The 18,825-nt window shown below is 35.7% G+C and overlaps 1 protein-coding gene across 5 annotated transcripts in view; it reads right to left on the reverse strand.

Moving 5' to 3' along the window:
• The window catches only part of HEATR5A (HEAT repeat containing 5A), a 64,928-nt gene that overhangs the window by 21,383 nt on the left and 24,720 nt on the right, over positions 1-18,825 (reverse strand). For 3 of the 5 annotated variants that reach the window (XM_041484105.1, XM_041484104.1, XM_041484107.1), the window contains 12 exons: positions 18,027-18,138; positions 17,009-17,161; positions 15,707-15,806; positions 14,929-15,038; positions 10,578-10,741; positions 10,285-10,460; positions 8,763-8,868; positions 6,048-6,238; positions 5,456-5,615; positions 4,164-4,353; positions 3,427-3,596; positions 196-222 (listed from right to left, as the gene is read on the reverse strand). In XM_041484105.1, coding sequence (XP_041340039.1) covers positions 196-222; positions 3,427-3,596; positions 4,164-4,353; positions 5,456-5,615; positions 6,048-6,238; positions 8,763-8,868; positions 10,285-10,460; positions 10,578-10,741; positions 14,929-15,038; positions 15,707-15,806; positions 17,009-17,161; positions 18,027-18,138 — 1,659 coding nt within the window. The remainder of the gene's footprint in view (positions 1-195; positions 223-3,426; positions 3,597-4,163; positions 4,354-5,455; positions 5,616-6,047; positions 6,239-8,762; positions 8,869-10,284; positions 10,461-10,577; positions 10,742-14,928; positions 15,039-15,706; positions 15,807-17,008; positions 17,162-18,026; positions 18,139-18,825) is intronic. The other 2 variants (XM_041484108.1, XM_041484106.1) reach the window with 1 other exon arrangement.

The following is an 18,825-nucleotide window of genomic DNA, read 5'->3' on the forward strand; positions in this document are numbered from 1 at the left end:
CACTAAGCACATAAATGAAATGTATTCCTGCCATCTGCAGAAAGTTAGGAAGGCTCTGGTTAGGATGACAATAAAATATCACTTGACATGCTAAAAGAAATTACATTAAAATGGTTAAAAAGAAAGATAAAAGATGAAATAAAAACACCACTGCAAACTGCAAAGGTTTAGGATTAACAAGGCACAGGGACCTACCAACACAGAATTATCCAACAAGATTTCCTGCACAAAAACAAATGACAACCAGTCATGACAAAACCAAAAATAGATATCACAGTGATATCAACCACACATGGAGACTGTAACATGTAAGTTCAGCATATAAGAAAATACAGAATCTTATCTCAAACATGCCAAAAGCCTAATTTGCTTAGTTCATTTCTCTTATTTACCATGTTGAACACACTTAAATTCCAATCCAACTGCCACTAAAATTAATACTTAAACAACACCAAGACAACAGCACAGCATAGTTATTAACATTGTATAGTCATTGTGTTTCAATATTCATCTTATTGTTAATACCTTAGAACTGAAAACTGGCATTCACTGTGTTGAGGAATACTACACCATAAGCTTGCACAGATAAGCTCTTTAGAAGTCTGTGCTCACCTAAGTTAGTTTTAGAGCTAATTTTAGACATGATTAAAAGCATACTCTGCCGTATTCTGTATAGAATACATCTGTAAACTTCTATTCTGTTGCAGCCAAGAATTCAAATAGCAGGACAAGTATGCATGATTGTTAGAAGCCCCATGAAAGATCCAATTGACAAACAGGGAACACTCTCAGAAGCTGAAGAAGGGATGCTAGATAATGACAAGCACATGTACACAATATAAAACAAAGCAAAACAAAAAACCCACAAAACATGAACCTGTGAAGCAGTTTGTCCACTGCCTAAGTCCTGTTTCACTAGTGCTAGCACAGTTACAACCCGAACTGTTTGAATACACTGAAGACCTGAACCATCTCATGCTGTAGGGGCCTGACAGGTGGAGGAGGCAGCTTGCAGCTGCCTGCACAAGAAATTGTGTTAGCATGCCTAATGATGGAAAAAAGAAATTAAGAGGGAGAAGAGGGAGGACAGGGAGGGTTATGAGAGAGCAGAGGGAGATAAAAGACAAGGTGAAGAAGAAGTGGGGGGATGGCAGGAGAATGAGGACTATGAAAAGGCAAGTCCAAAAGCACAGACGTAACAGAATCCTCGGGCAAAGAGGGTGGAGAGGGGTGTTGGTTCAAATGTTACTAAAAAAAGTAAAAAAAAAAAAATTGGCATATTGGTTTTGAAGACTTTATAAGTAAAAATTCATGTTTCTATGGATGGAGGGGGAAAAGATCACTCATCTGATTGCAGATTCTTTGCCTCTCCTGTTTTTCTTCCCTAAATAAAGAATGCAGTGGTGAATATCCACGTGATCTAGGGTCTAGCTTTTGCACACTACTTCCCCTGAAGATTTCAAAATGCAATGCAAAGAAAGACCATGACACTTAGTTCTCCAAATTGCAGACATTTAAACTCATGAAGAATACCTAGCTGAGTGTCACCTTGCAAGTAAACAGCACATTGAGGTGCAGATTTCAAATCCAGTAACTTATTCCACTTCCCTAATGAGATGGTGATTTAGTGGGTGGAAACTACCTGAATGGATGGTGAGTTTTACAAATGCAGAATTCTTCTTGTGCAATTATCTTTTCACAGATCTGCAAAGCACACACTCAAAAAACCTTGTTTATGACACTCTTCAGAGATATAATGACATTACTGCATTGTCAGTGCCAGCAATATTGGCCTTAATTGTACAAGTTCATGAAGAAAAGGTCATTCATGTGAGGCTGCTGACTTTGGTGGACTCCTCTCCAGGAAGCCTACAGTCATTTCTGGGATAGAGAGGAACACACTCAGATACATGAACACACAAAGCCATGACCCCTACTTCTTAACTGACTAATTTAGTATTAGGAAGTTCATAAACTGCTGTATGAAGTACTTTGAGACAACTTGTAAAAACAATAAAAATCAGTAATATTATACAGACAGGACATCTTTATGAACTTTATGAACTTTGTATGATATCCTCTATATTAGTAGGTATTTGGTATTAGTAGAGAGATTGAAGCAGACTGTACATGGACTTACAAATGCTCCCAAAAGCTACCACACCCTCCAAGCAAGAGACAGACTGACATGTTTTGTTGTGATTTTATCAATGTAATAAAAACTATGTTATACCCAACAACCAGAAAATAATTGTTAGTGTACGTTAAAACAACACCTCAGATTAGTTGCAGCTCTTCTGCAACTAGCATATTCGTGTGTTGCACAGTGTGGGGCAGAAAAACCTTCTTCAGTTTTTCCTAGCTCCTACAATCATGTTTCTAGTCAAATAAATAAAGAAAACGTAAGGAATCTAAACCTGTATGTTTAGAATAAACAAAAATCTAAATCTATATGTTTAGTATTGATACACAAGTGCTACCCAATAGAAGATGTCAATAAGAACTGCCTTGAAATAGATGAGATTAAAACAAAATCCACATTAAAACAAAAATCACACTTGACTGTCTGTGGACTTTTGCTTCTCTCTGATTGACAGTGAGAGAAAATGCTATTTAAACAAAATTAACCCCTCAAAAACCTCCAACCAACGCCCCTGTACCCCAGCCAGCCCCCCAAATCCACCAAGGCTAATAGCTACCAGAAATTTTTTTTTTAAATTTTTTTTTTATAGAACTAAGTACTTAAGAAGAGCAGCTATTCAAAGACAGAGAGATACTGGGAGAAAAGAAAAGAAAACAAAACAAACCCCACCCAAAAAATAAACTCCCCAACCTCTTGTCAAATAGAGCTGAAAAAGTTTTGCTTATTTCTTCCAAAGACCTCATTTGACTATAACTTGTATGTTAGAAATTTTTATACTGACTGCCAAGATGTCAGTACACTGAACCATTACTGCTACAGAAATTACAAAACACAGAAATCTACAATTTTTCAGCATCATGGAACAATAAAACGAAACAAACAACTCACAGAAATTAGTACAAAAAAAAACTAATCCTTCAAGCAAGGCATAAAAAGCAGCAGAGGGAAAAAACTGGCCAACATAAACCAGCTGGTACAAATCCAGAAAAAGTTGTAATGAATAGTATAGCCTGCCAGACAACTGGCCTTAATAAGAACAGGAGAATGTACTTGCAAGCAGTTCAGAAGGCCAAGATTTCTACAGAATGTGCTCATCTTGTAAAGGGGAAGGAAAAAAAACGAAGATATATAGAATACTTGCCTGTAGGAGAACATGAAACACCTCACGCCTACACAACGATCAGTTCCTCTGCTTAAAGAAACATCTGCATTTTTTAAGTGTTTGTGAAAAATATGAACAAATTTTAAAATACATGGATAAGAACTAGTAAATATATACTTACACAGAGGCAGCTTACAAGGTTAGACAAGTTGACGTGTCGAGGAGCAAACATGTGAAGCTGCTGAAGGCAAGAGATGGCTTGAGCTTGAACAAGGCAGTCAGGATTATCCTGCATCACTGCACAGCCCAAAAGGCAAGAAGTTCTTAAGGCTGACACTGCTGTACTGCTGCCTATATTGAGAATAAAGAAGGTTATTTTTTGTTTGTTTTTAAAACATGTATTTCTTTTTAATAAACATGATAACCTGTCTTTTTCCCAAGCCAGCCATAACGTCCATCCTCCTAAATGACAATCCTTGCATCTGTGCTACACTTTGATATCCATGAGTAGGGATCACATTGCTTTCTGGTGATTTAGATGCACATTTTAAATGTCTCCATCATAACTAAAACATAGAAGGGCTCCTAACTCTTGAAATACGAACACCTTCTGTTCTCATGCTAGAATTAAAAGATGTAAGAAATATAAAATGTAAAATTCATGTAAGAATTTCAGCCCATGGCAAGGCTCGGAGAACCAGTTCAAACAAAGGAAATTACGTCAAGAGACACTATTTTTGGAAAACTAGCAGTCATGTAATCTTGATTACATAAAGTCAAGGCCTATGAAATGCTGTCTTACAACTGTGCAAAGAAACTTAGATCTGTTTATTTGTTACATTTGCAACCACACACATTCAGTGTTTAGCAATTTGGTTGCTACAGCAAACCAAGTTGACACATTAGTATGCTACACACCTTGCAGCTCGGGGCCCAGAGTGGTAATGAGTGTATTCAAACAGCGACCAAGGCTCTGATGGACTTCAGCGTGAGCCGGAGGCACACTCAGCAACAGCAGGAGAACGAGAGACAAGGTAGGTTCCACATGCACGTGATACAAGGGCCCAGCCAGATCTACTATTAGTGACAGAGAGTGCAGTGCCCATGCCTGCAAAATAAGAGAAGCAGTAATGCAATCTATATCTGATATCCATAAGACCTTCTAAAAATTCACTAGTTAAAAGTGAAATTCAGTGATGAAATGCAATAGAAGTTGCACTTTTATGTTTCAAAGAAACAGAGAAGTTACATAAAGAAACTTTACCAATCTGATGTTGAGTAAGTAATTTTGAATATTTTACAAGGAACTGTATGCTGTACGATGAAACAATAATTTAAAAATTTTCATTGTTAATAAACAAAAAATTGAATGTAATAGTAAATTCGTTTAACAGTGATTATTATTCCTTTATTATATTCTATTATTTAAAAAATTTCTTACAGTTCCTGGAGCAAGAACAAAATTCTGAAAAAATACTAGAGTTTCTGAAATAACCTATTGTTGTTAGTTAACAGTTAGTTGCAGCAATAGTCACATCTGTTTCATGTAAACAAACAGTTCCTCTTTGTGCAAAGATACTTTGGGAAAGCTTTAAAAATTATTTGATATTTACACAAATACATTAAATACACTTAATGTCTCTTAAAGCTATTCTGATAGATAGCAGTTTTAGCCACAGAGAAATAACATTAAATGGTCTTTAAAATGTCTTGTCTTCCTCAATGATGTATATCCACCAAGTTCTACAGTATTCAGGCTAAAAATCCCTTTTATTTACTATATGACCCTTCTACAAAATATGCTGTGAGGCTAACACTGTAAAACAGACAAAAACTGACACAAACAAAACAAGTCCCCTCATAAACAGAAAATCCTGGGTACTATGTAGTCAAAGTCAAGATATAGGTGAATGTGAAAAGAATCAATCCCTAAAACATCAGATACTGTTTTTGAAATGAGGCTTATTAGTCTCACAGATCATTGAAAAAGAATCTCCCACATCTCATCATAGTTCTTGCTATGGAAGTTGTTGATGGTAGATTTTGAGCAGGGGCAGTCTTCTACATTGCCTTTGCTGCTCCAGCTGTTACCTGTGAGGTATGCATGTGAGATTGTGAAATGTCTTATTCTTACAAGAAAAACAACCTTAAACTCCAGAATATAATTTAGTTAATTTGTAACATAACATTTTTATGTAAGTGACAAGTACCTGTACATCAGGAGAAGTACTGTCCTGAGACAAAGTATAAAGGATTCCAACACATGCATTCAGGTGCTGAGTAGAACTTATTCCTCCTAGGTACCTATACAGACATCCCAGAGCCAAAGAATGACCTGTTCTTGATACCACATCCCTAGCAGATTTTAGCCTATTAATTGAAAGAAAGATGTTAGTTTAATCACCAAGAATCTTACTGTCTAATAAGCACATCTACAAATAAAATTTCTGGCATATAATCAGCAAAAAAATGTATTAGACACTATTATATTCCCAAAATTCTAAGCTCATACATAGTCTCTCATCTGAAGAAAGCACCAAAAATATTTTAGATACACTTAAATGATGGTGCTAGAACAGCAGAAAATTTAATTCATTTGAAAGTCTACATGTTTGCTTAGTTAGTCTCACACTAAGAAATATATGCAGAACTCAGGCAGTGCTTTTTCCTGTTAATTTCTGAAGCGACATCAAATTCATGAAGGAAACCAGCCTTTGAAAATTATCATAATAGGTGTCAGGTGGATTTCTCAAACATTTTATAAACTCAAGCAGTCTCTTTTCATGCTTATTGTGAACTTACTTGTCAAAACTGACTTGCGCTAATCCAGCAGTGAAAGCACTGTCAGAAACCACCTGTGCCAACCTGGCCAAACACTCTGCAGCAGCACATCTTAGAAGTGGATTATTGCTTTCCAAGGCACCCATTACCAATGCCAGGGCAGATCTTCTAACTTCTTCTGAACCCAAACTTCCCCTGCAGTTAGCCAAGTGCTAAAAACAGACATTAAATATATTAAACAGTTAGACAGTAATCAGTGTGCTTCTCTGTCCATCATGCAAAAAATACAAGACCTGCAGAAGGATTTTGATTTTCTTCCCCTTTGTCTGAGGAATTAATCTCTTTCAATTTGCTGTTATGCGAGTTAGATGTCTAATACCACATAACTGTACATCACAGCACAACATTATAGTATCAACATTATGATTTTAGGAAATACTGGATTGACTGCAGTGACACCAGATAAAGCAACATATTAGCATAGAATTTAGGAAATAATATCAAGAAGAAAACCCCCCCCAAAAAAAATCTCAGTTCCAAACATTTGCCTAAGAAGTCAAGAATGAAAACTGCACATGAACAGAGAAAAATGCAAATAAAGCATTAGAGAAAATGAACAAATAACAGATAACTATGAGATCACTTTATTTTACCAATTGTTACATTTTTATTTACCCAGGAAGAAATACAAAAGACAGTGAAAAAGACAGAAATTACATAAACAGAATTTTTCCTTATCTCTTATTTGAATGACACTAGTATGGATGCTAGTACACTAGAGCGTACTAGAACAGGTTTCCCTAAAACTAATATTAAAAAAGGGGAAAAATTAAACAGTGATTCATTTGCACTCAAGAAAACGATGACATCACAAGACAATGTATTACCATAGAAAACAGGGCCGATCACCTTGATTGTTAATCAAAACAAAAACTTCTGTGTACTGTGCTGGTTTGGACTTGGGTAGAGTTAATTTTCTTCACAGTAGCAAGCATGGTGCCATGGTTTGGATTTGTGCTGAACACAGGATTGACAATACTGACATGTTTTGTTATTGCTGAGCAATGCTTATACAGAGCCAAGGCCTTTTCTGCTTCTTTTGCCACCCTACCAGTGAGCACAGTGGGGGTGCACAAGGAACTGGGAGGAAACACAGCTGGGACAGCTGGCCACAATGGACCAGAGGGAGATTCCATACCATATGGCAGTCAAAAGATAGTTATTTAGCATAAATAAGTTTTAAGTAGAATGAGTTACATGGAGGTAAAATACTCAGTGATTTAGGATACTTTCTGCCCAGCTTCACCGGCTCAGCATGAGTAGCTGGTTTAGGTAAAGCCTTAGGCAATAGACATCTAGAGATGTTATTTGCCACCCTACCAGTGAGCACAGTGGGGGTGCACAAGGAACTGGGAGGAAACACAGCTGGGACAGCTGGCCACAATGGACCAGAGGGAGATTCCATACCATATGGCAGTCAAAAGATAGTTATTTAGCATAAATAAGTTTTAAGTAGAATGAGTTACATGGAGGTAAAATACTCAGTGATTTAGGATACTTTCTGCCCAGCTTCACCGGCTCAGCATGAGTAGCTGGTTTAGGTAAAGCCTTAGGCAATAGACATCTAGAGATATTATCACATGGAATGGAGTTAATTTTCTGAGTAATTTTCCTAGCAGCCGGTACAATGCTGTGTTTTGTCTTTAGCACGTGAACACTGATAAAACACTGATGTTTTGATTGCTGCTAGGTAATGGTTATCCTAAATCTAGGGCTTTTTAGTTTTCTGTGCTCTGCCAGAGAGCAGATGCATCAGAAATGGAAATCAGAAGATCAGGACAGCAGAAGCTGCAATTCCTCAAGAACTACCTGCCTGCACAGACAGAGGGAAAGAACCCAATAACATATTAGAAGACCCCTTACCAAAAATCACCACTGGGCCCAGAGAAACGGGCAAGGCATGTAAAGAGCATATGAAGGGTAGATGCATAAATCATAAGCGCATAATTGCCTAGAGATTTTTTGTCATGAGTACCTCTCCAGAAGTACCCAGCTTAAGCTGACCTGATGCTGTATAAGTCTATTAAATAACTTAGTTTTTTAAGATTTGATGCCTGACACTCTGCTACAGGAAATCCAGAGTCATGCTGGAAGAAGGAGGAAGAACACCAGAGTGAGTCTATGTGACAATGAAGAGACAGAGGACACCTGTCTGCTCTCGGGGCTGCCTGCTGCAAAGGTGCTCCTGTCCCAGCAGCTCAAGTCTCAGATGGTCTGTGCTTGACTCCTTGAACACTGTGACAATGCTCTGGCAGCAGCTCTTCCTTTAACATGGAATTGTGATTAGCATATACAGCTGGGAGGAGCCAAGGGAATGTTTGGAGTGATGTTTTTTTGACTTCCCAAGTGACTGTTAGGCACGACAGAGTCCTGCTTTCCTGGAAACAGCTGAACACCTGCCTGCTGATGGGAAGTTGGAAATTAATTCCTTTTTCAGATATGCTTGTGTGCATGGCTTTTGCTGTCCCTATTAAACTGTCTTTATCTCAACACAAGAGTTTTCTCACTTTTACTCTCGCAATTCTTTCCCCCATCCCACTGTGGGGAGAGCGAGCGAGTGGCTGTGTGGCTGGGTTTAAACCACAGCAACAGATCTATTTGAACCAAGAGATGTTGTGGTTAAGTAAAAGAGAGAGAAAGAGAAACCAAGAAGAGAGAGAGAGGGAGCAGATTTACCTTTAAGGAAGTAGAAAAGGCTGACACAACATGTAGATGCACTATTTGCTGTCGAGATCCTTTCGTTTGCTTTATGGAATTCAACAACTGTTCTAACACCTGGAGCCTTAGACAAAAACAGAAAAGAAACCACATAATTGAAAATTAAGGAAATGAATCAATATTTTTTATTTTATTTTAAAATCCTGTAAAAAAAAAAAAATCTATCTATAAAACCAGAGGTGGAATAAATCAACTCTTGAGCATTTTCCTTCAACTGGCATTCCTTGTCTACTACCAAAAAAAATATTGTGCATTCCATATTAAAATATGAACTTCCATATATGAACATGAACTTTTTACATTTGTCTCCTTAAATGTATTCACAGATAATCACTGGTATCTAAGTAACATTGAACAGACATTATTGAAAGGAATCCATATATTATTATGGGAATAATGCATTTTAACTTACAACTGAGAAAGGAGGATGCAAAGGAAAAAGAAATGAAAATGTATTTATCTGCAGCAAATAATTCATGTCTTGAGAAACAAGTGAAGAAAACCAAACTGGTTGGTTGATTGGATGTCACCACCAAAGCTGGTGACAAATAGGGCAAAAAAACCCAAAGACAAAAACAAAATCCACAATAAAAGCAGTCAATGAATACAGAATAAAGAAGTAAAGACAAGTCAGAAGAACAAATAAATAATTTGGCAATTTTATTCGCAGGTATTCTCCTATAAAAACATCTACCTGGAACCTACACTAAACCCCAAGCATTTAAAGTTGTGAAGACATCAAGACTCAGGACTCATCAAGACTAAACACTCATCCCACACAGGAAACTATAAAACCATCACCAACCATAATGATCATGAGCTAACAATCGAGGTCTAATTACAGCAGGCTTTGAAACATAAAGCTATTTAATTTTAAAAATAATTCATCTGCTCTAAAGCTGCATTCAAAAATATTACCACACAGAAGTACACAGAAGCAACTGCATGCAAAAATCTTCAGGAATTTTATGCTTTAGCAATCAGTGTGCTTATAAATGTGAAACAAACCAAAATGCCATGTATGCAGTGAGAAAATACATAGACAAAAACCCAAAAGAAGTTCTTGATCTCTTTCAAGTATTCTTGTACCTTGACAGAACTGTGTTGAGACACGCACTCATTTCTCCCCATCCACTTTTTATGAAGAATGTATTATGCATTAAGCACCATAAAAACTGCATAATATCTCCCAAAATAGCTTCCATTTTGATCTGGCTATCAAAAAAAACCCCATTATTTTTCTGGGTCCACAGATTTGCTATGACAATAACCTCTTTTTGGATGTGCCTTTTTGTTGTCAGTAAATCCAAAGAGAAAAGTCCAATAATTTGGTGGTCTGATGCTATTCAGATGGTTTACAGACTCCACTTATGCAATTCATTATTTTTTCAGAACTGTTTTCTTCTGCAATCAATGTCAAACACTGTGACCATCTTACAACACCTCCTAAATTCCCCAGCAGTTACAGTTACTACTTTACCTGTGAGATTCTGTTATGTGGGAAAACATAACTCCAAAAAGTCGACTTGCTGCACTGATAACAGATAAAGCAGGAGGTAGTGGTTTAGGTACTGAATCCCCTTTTGCAAATTTCTCATAAATTGAGTAAGGGTCATACTCCAGGCTGCCACCAGCTATGCTGTTACCTAAAAGGAGCTGTAAGAAGGAAAAGAGTGATAGCCATATTTTTGACCAAGTCTAAATAAGCACTGACCTAAATAACTACAACTGTACAAAAATACAATAGTACCTCTATAACAGAACAAAAAGTACCTGCTCTTCAATAAATCGGTGGTCAGTCTCCTGCAGTAAGGGACCGAGTAAAAGGAGATCGTTCTCATGACAAAGGGATGGAAGCAAGAATGCAGAGGCATCAATCTGGCTATCTGTGACAGTCAAGTCAGTCACTAACTCTTTCAGAACAGCACTGAAGTCTCCTTTAAATTCAAGAAAAAATATTCGAAACTATTGGTTAGTTACTTGCCACAAGCAACTTCGGGAGCAATATATTTATACTGAAATAGTAACAACCATGTAACATTCCTCCTTAGTCCTCAAATAGTTAATTAGAGAAGACTCTGTTAGAGGGGAAGCCACAGAGCAGTAGCCGACATAAATAAGCTAAGCACCCACAGCAATCTAGAAGCAGAAAAACAGAGACCTTTTTCTTTACAGAAGACATAATGCCATACAAGTGTCAGTAAATTAGTTACATTTACAAATAAAATAGAAGGGAAATGGCAGTTATGAACACAGCCATATTTTCTTCTATTTCCTGAAAATTAATGCTGTGGAATGTATTACGTAATCACAAAGGAATACTTGAACTTGGCAAGCAGAAGTAATTTGAAACATCCATAGGTTTGATGAATAAGCAAAAGCTGAAGAACGCAGTCCCCCATTTTAGGAGTTTGCTTGCAAAAACCAAAGCAGGAGTTTACTGTAGGTTTATTGTAGGAGTTATTTTAAGTTATGATAAATTTCACTGTAGTTAAAACTTCCACATATTGTTGCACATAATATTTCTGATGAGGATGTACACAATACAAAAACAACAACACTGGGCATTTAGAGTCAGACTATTTAGGTGATTAAAATAGTCTTTGTAGTGAGAGAACATTTCCAGTGCTGAATCACATGTGATGAGAAAGGACTGGTTTGCAATTGTGTTGAAAAACACTGCAGAACTCATCTTAAAGAATGTACTTGGTCTTTATATAAATATTACATAACAATTTGTCTCCAGAGCTTTAAGATTGAAAAGTCAAGTCCCCATGAATTGGGAACTATCGCCACTAAGAAGTGGGGAGGGGGGAGAGATGGGCACTTAACACCACATACCAAATTCCTTGCATTCAATTTGGATGTTAGGTGATCACACAATTACATGTTTGCACTGAAGCTGCTTATAAATTTTCAAGACAGTTTCAAGAAGTTTCAAGAAGTGGGACAACACAGTTTTCAGCACCTCATGAGCACAAGCAGAGTTATTAGCATACTTAGAGCTGATAGCTGCAACCAGATACTTAACCCTCCCTGGAAACAGAAGCTATTCTGAGAAGCTGACTTTCTCTCCCCTACCCGTGGAACCCCTGGCCCTATCAGGCTGTTTCCCCTGCAGGCATCTGTTTGTTTGGCCTGCCTCCCTGGCTAATTAAGCAAGCACGTAATTTTTCCAAAAAACATTACTCAAATCTAAATGCAAAATATTTGCACTATCAAATGTATTGCAAGGTGCACAGATAATGTGTGAAAGGAATTGAAACTGAGCCTTTCAAAAGCTATTGCAGTTAACAACTAGAAACTGTTCTTTCATTATTACTCATCATCATGATAATTTTTTATTTTTTTTAATCCCCTACCTATGAATCATACCAGCTTTTGAAATAAAATTTCATGGAGATACCCAGCATTTTTTAACCAAATAAAGTTTTATTTTAGTCCTGGACAGTTGGCAATCCTCAACACTTTAAATTATATTGTAAAGCAGTTCAAAAATTGAACCCAGAATGCTGTTTCAGCATTCTAGCAATTCATCTCAACCTATTAAGAAAGAGAAGTGAATGCAGGGAACGCCTGTATTCAATTTCATGGTTTAAACTGTGGAACATAACAAGCACAAAAAGCTGAAGAATGAAAAGAACCCTAATGAGTTTTCTGACAAAACATATTAATTTCAGACAACAGAAAACAACAAGAAATCTAACAGAATTCAAGCCACTGAAGTTATTTTTGTGAAATTTTCAATTTGGACAATATAAAACCTTTTATATTAACTCACAAGAAATAAATGTTTAGCCTTGAAAACATGAGTACATTATAATCCAAAACCAATGACACATGAAAATGATCACAAATATGATTTGTCATCTTAGAACCAGCTCTCCTCAGCTTAACAAGTTCATACTTTGGATCAGATAAATTACAAATCTTATCCATTCATACACAAAGGAAGACAGCAACTAAAACATGTTAAATGTATTTCACTGATGTTCAAGTTTACCTAATATGTTCTTCTCATATCTGTCACTGCTGAAATAATGCAAAAAATAAATTATGATGCATGTATACTCATGGTAAAACTTTGTAAAATTCTGCTGTTTGAGCAGATATGATTTCTATGATGACAGCAGTGAAAGAAACACTGAAGAGGCAGAAAGTGAGCAGGAAAGGACCAAGCAGAGCCTAAATCATAGTATCTCAGACCTCAGAAATCTAAATGCATGCATTGACAAAGAAGCTCAGGTATATGAAAAGTCTGTTTTCAACTGTTTATTTTCCTGGCTATTTTGTTTTGTTCCTCTTGTGCTAAAGAAAACAAGTTTTGCACATTATTTACAAATACTAAAAGTTACAACTCCTGATACATGTTTCCATCATCAATTTTCTCAACAATTGAGAACAACCTACAGACTTCTATCATCTGGCTAACTACCTGGACTGAAGAAAACAAATACAAAAGAAATAAAATCATGAACTGGCAAAAGCTTCTCAATCAGTGTGTCACTCAGCCATGTAAAATGAGCCCTGCTGTGCAACACAAGAGTACTCCTAATATTGCTCCTATTTATAATGACTAAATGTAGACATTGAAAAAAACATCATGAGTTCCATAGTGACATTGTTTCTCCACACAATTTATTTTAAAAGTTGCCAGTATTTGCGAACACATACAGTTTCTGCATGAAGCTATCATACTGGAAATAAAATTGAAATAATGGTATTTGTTTCAAGTTTTACCTTAGAAACTTTTCATTGCACTTTTAAATGAGGCATACCTGTATGTTAAGATATATAAAAATAAGTTCTGGCAATGTATGCATTTCCTTTCCTTCCCTACTCTCATACTTCTGTATTACACATGAGTGTACATTTCTGAGACTACACCTGTGAAATTACTGTTTTGATTCTAAGGCTATTTTCAAAGATTTCAACAGGTGCCCACTTATTTATAATAAACTTTTCAGCATTTTCTTTATTTTTTGTACCAGAATGCAGCATTCTCAGCTAAGCTGCTCTCTCACAAGAGGTACATTTTGCAAGTCATACTGTAAAACACTGTGTATTTTCAATGAAGTTAGAACATATACAAAAATCCCAAACACACCAAGAAACCCAGCCATACCCAAATATTTGTATTCTGTAACATGTCACTCCTGTAATACAAGAACAAAAGCAATAACTTGCTCTCAGGGGTGGAGGTGTAATTTTCTTTCACAAATGAGTATTATACGCTATGCTTCATTATATACATACTTCTAACATGAGAACAGCTTTAAGGTACAGGTAAGGGATTTGTCCCAATTCCCTTAGCAGTTACCACTAGATGGAGCAGATTGAGTAAGGACTCCCTCCAAAATCCAAAATACAGAGGACACGGCCAATTCAGAGCATGGCTGCTCCATATCGTCTCTATCCTGAAGAATATCCTCTGCATCTCTTCACAGCTGACAAAAACACTATGGCTCCTTACTGCAGTCCATAAACTACTGTACAACACATGATTTAAAGACAACAAAGATATTAAATATTCTAGCTGAAAGTTAGACCCATCCAACTACAGATCAGAGACCTAGATTCTTTTTGTTATGTTCCCCCATAAAAAGTAAGCCGATCTCCAGATTTTGTTGAAATGCTTCTTTAAACACAAACCCTTTATCCACAATCTGCACAGGATCAGAGTAATATATCTCTAATATATACTTTGTTAAATCGATTAATTTGAATTCTTTCAATGGTCTGTATCCAATTAGTTTAAGCTAAAGTTACACCTTTGGAAATTAGGATTTAATGGAAAAGTAAAACAAGCATAAAAGAAAAGAAATTTTTCAACTAGTTTGAAACTGAAACGTTGTCTAACTTCAAGTATCAACCAAAAATAGAGCGAAAGGGTCTATTTGTAACAGAGGTCTGTACTGGAATTAGAAGGGAAAAAAGATCATGAACAGTAGCTTTTCAAAGTCACAGTGACTTTTCTACAATTCATCAAACTTAAATAGAGGGAATAGTTTGTTTTTTAGAAAAGGTGGAACTAATTTTTGCTGGCTGAATATGTGTTGGACAAAAACTTTAAAATGAGCCCATAGTATTCTTAATGGATTTCTCCTTGTATGGAAATACATACCTTCGTAGGCCTTTGGGGGCAATACTGCTAATAATTCATACAGTTTCTGTCTGTAAACCGTTGATGGTGTTTTTAAGGAATTTCCATATGATTTGTATAATGAAGAAAGCCTTAAAATATAAAAAGCACATTATAGATAGGAGGGACTTGAAGTTTTATGTAACACCCCATTTTCATTTGTACCACACTACTGATTGCTTTTAAAAACTATACATATTAGAAGTACATTTTGATTTGCACAAAGAACAATAAAAGAACACCAATTTATTTCACATGTTCTGACAGAATGTCTGTTGTCCATTTCCAAGCATTATTTTCATTTAAAACTAGAGAAACAAACAAGATTCCTATTTCCTTTGATTGTACCTATATTTATGACAACAAACTTTTGTGGATGTGTTTCTCTAAGTTAGAGCTTAGGACCCAAATACATTAAATTATTCTATATTCAAAAGGCAAAAGTTCAATAAAACCTTTTCCAGCTTAGATCTGAAATTAAATACAAAAAATATCCACGTCCAAAAGATGTTTTTCAAAGCATATTTTTGAATTTAGTGTCTTATTTAATAAAAAATAATGGTATATAAATGCAAATGAATACACAAAAATGACCTTAAAAACCCTGGTAAGAAAGTGTTCCTTAGATTTTTCACAACACTGGAATTTGCAAACATAAACACTGATTTTTGTCCCTTGGAAAGTTTTTTCTTTAGAAAGTGCACTAATCAAATACAGATTACTCCAGCAATTCAAATAACAGTTTTATACACACACTTACTGTGTCAATAAATCAACAGCACTTGGGAGAGGAGGAAGAAGTCTCTGAACAACTTCATCCGTAAGAAGACCAGCACAGTGGGAAACAAAGCTTTTAACAGCTAGAAAAGGAATTGGATTTCAATTTACTTAGTGTGAGATATGTTGAAGAAAAAAAAAATCACATTAGCAAAGTAATTACATTCCTACATGACTAATAATGAATAAAAGTAGAAATGAAAAAAGTCAGATGCACTATTTCAGTGTCTCAGCTCGGACATTCATATCCTGACTTTTAATTGCATACATAAATGCAATTATTTATTGCATTTTGTTAAGAACTAAGTGATGGTAAGTAACTGAACTTCAAGTAATTCCATAATAATTATTAAAAAAAAAAAAGGAGGATGATCAAATGCTTACTGCTACTGCTTACTTTACTAGTTTTCCATTAAAATTTTGTTCAATTACTATACTCCAGGAACCAATTAATATGTATATAATTTCAAGAAATCTAAACTTGAGTTTCATTTCCTAAAGCACCTAGAGAATAGACCATATTAAATACCTATTTTCTAAAGAAAAGATATTTAAAGGTTAATTGTTTACGTACTTCTAAAACGAAATAACTATTGAATTCCACACTTTGTGATATATCTTAGTACTGAGACAGAGGGGTGCTGACTATACCAGGGTTCACATTTCTGGAAAGCAAAGCACCCTTTAGTACTCTAGAAACACGTTCAGTATTTGAAGATCACTGGGGTATTTTCTTGAAATCCCACATTCAAAGTGCTCTTTCCTGGCTGAGAATCGCAACTATCTAATTGTAATTTTTACCCAAGTCCTTTGACTTTCACAAACACGTTTGAATGACTCATCAATTCTATTTTGTAAGTTGCTTGCAGAAAACAGAACCACTATTTTCCAAATATAATAGACTGTATAAACAACAGAACATACCCTGCTTTGGATCTTCAGTCATTGTTGTGATTTGTTTGCTAAACAAGAGAAGCAACCCTTCTGATTATCATTTATTGCTTGAAAATAAACTCATTAGAAGAAGGAGAGGAAAAACTCTCTCGGGTTTTTTTGTTTGGTTGGTTTTTTGTTTGGTTTTGTTTCTTTTGTTAGGGTTTTTTCCCTACAAAATGAAACATATATTTATACATAAACATTGATATACAAGCATGTATGCTATATAGGAAGCAAATATAGCCTTTACCATAAAAAATCAGTATGAAGTGTTCTTGTTCCTTCAGAAAGAAAATTAACTAAGAGCCAAATTATAAATATGCAGAGAAAGACAGCAAATCCTGCTTACCACAGAGGGCACCAGCACGACCTTCCAGTGTTACTTGCCAGGTAAATGCATCTCCTCGTGTCTTCTCTGTTTCCAGGTCTTTAGGAGATGATGGAAAGATGCACTTCCACAGTAACAGGATTCGTGGCAGATGATGTTGGACAACTGCAGGACCTGTAAATATTGGCAGCTGTCAGACCAATGCAAGGATTAATAAAATTAAATTTTCTTTCCTTCTCTTTTTTTGTTGTGTTCACAAAATCTTTACAGGAGTGAACTAAACCATATGCTACTTTCCCAGCCTTATCACATATAATTTCTCAAATATTTACTGTTTTGGTACTTATTTTTCATATATAACTACATACCCATTGACACATTTACTAGTACATTACCAAACCAACCACAATGTCTGTTTGTTACAAAGTACAGACCCTGTGGATCACCAGCATAAAAGATCAACAGTAAAGTTCAGAAAAGCAAACACTTGTTTTAGGTTAATTAAGTATAACAATGTTAACAAATAAAAAAAATTTTTAAAGAAAGGGTGTTGCTGGGCAGAAGTAATACCTGAAAACATTAAATATATGACCAAAGCCAATAAAATACATTCTTCATTAGTACTTTATTGATCACAGTCAATAATCTGACCAGTAATACACCTTTAAAAGTTCTGTAAGATTTCAAATGCTTAACAAGAGGGAAATACAAAGTATTAGCTCATTTTTTTTATTTTAAAGTTCTTCATGAACACTAGGACATTTGGTTAGATTCACTTAGAAATTTATTATCTACATTTAATTAATAGCAGTCCCACTCCAATCACTATTTTTCCGACACTGCTCCCAATGAACACCCAATAGTAAATTTGAAAGAGATAACATTTTTATCTCAGAAAGGTTTTCTAAATATTTCACCGTTTGGGGTTTTTACAATTGTTTTGCACCAGTAAATTAGACAAAACCTCAAACAAAAAAAATCAGAGACAGAGCACTGAACACCTTAATGTAGATTAAGAAGAATTGTAGAAAGCTACTACCTAATGTCATGAGAGCACCTATCAAGAGCCATCCAGCCTGCATTCGCTGCAGTGAAATGCGACTGTTCTGAGAAGCAGAACACAACAAATCCTCTGCTACTGTCATGATTACCTTCAAAGTAAAAGAGAAAAACAGAGAATCACATTTTGGTAACTACCAATTCTTTTTCAATACTATTTGGTGTAATACTTAATCCTATTCTCTTGCTCCCAGAGGAAGAGTGGCATCTTCCTCTTACACTATGGCAATAAACTCAAGCTCATGAAGTTGCAGTTCCTGACTTCAGTACTAGTCTGGGACGGCTTCAGCAGTTCTCTGGAGTACTACACAAATTCCTTTGCTGCTTTGTACCCTCTCCTTTATCAGCAGTATAATTTCCACAGGAACCTGCATTGGAAGGATACAGGTGTTCTGATATTCTGTTTATGTCACAATGTATGCATGACATCTATGAATTACAGCTCAGAAAAAGGGTTGAGAGTGGTAATTATCTTTTTTATCCTTGTTGCAGAATAAAGTCTACCATTCTCTCTGACTCTTTTTCAATTCAACAAATGGTATGACTGACAAATAAATTAAAATAGTGTAGTTAGAATTAATCCTATTTTAGCTGCTCCAGAATAATTGCACATGCCCACTATGTGCTAAATGCAAGGTGACTCCACTTGTTACAAAAAGGTACCTACAACTTACTTTGAGGAACACTCTTGTGTCCATGTACAATTACCACAGAACGGCTACAAATGCTCTAAGTATTCTGCATGTAGTTTGCTTCAATTATGTTTCACATATGCTAAA

This window comes from Pyrgilauda ruficollis, unplaced genomic scaffold (assembly GCF_017590135.1).
Source record: "Pyrgilauda ruficollis isolate IOZ18807 unplaced genomic scaffold, ASM1759013v1 scaffold63, whole genome shotgun sequence".
NCBI classification, from domain to species: Eukaryota; Metazoa; Chordata; class Aves; order Passeriformes; family Passeridae; genus Pyrgilauda; species Pyrgilauda ruficollis.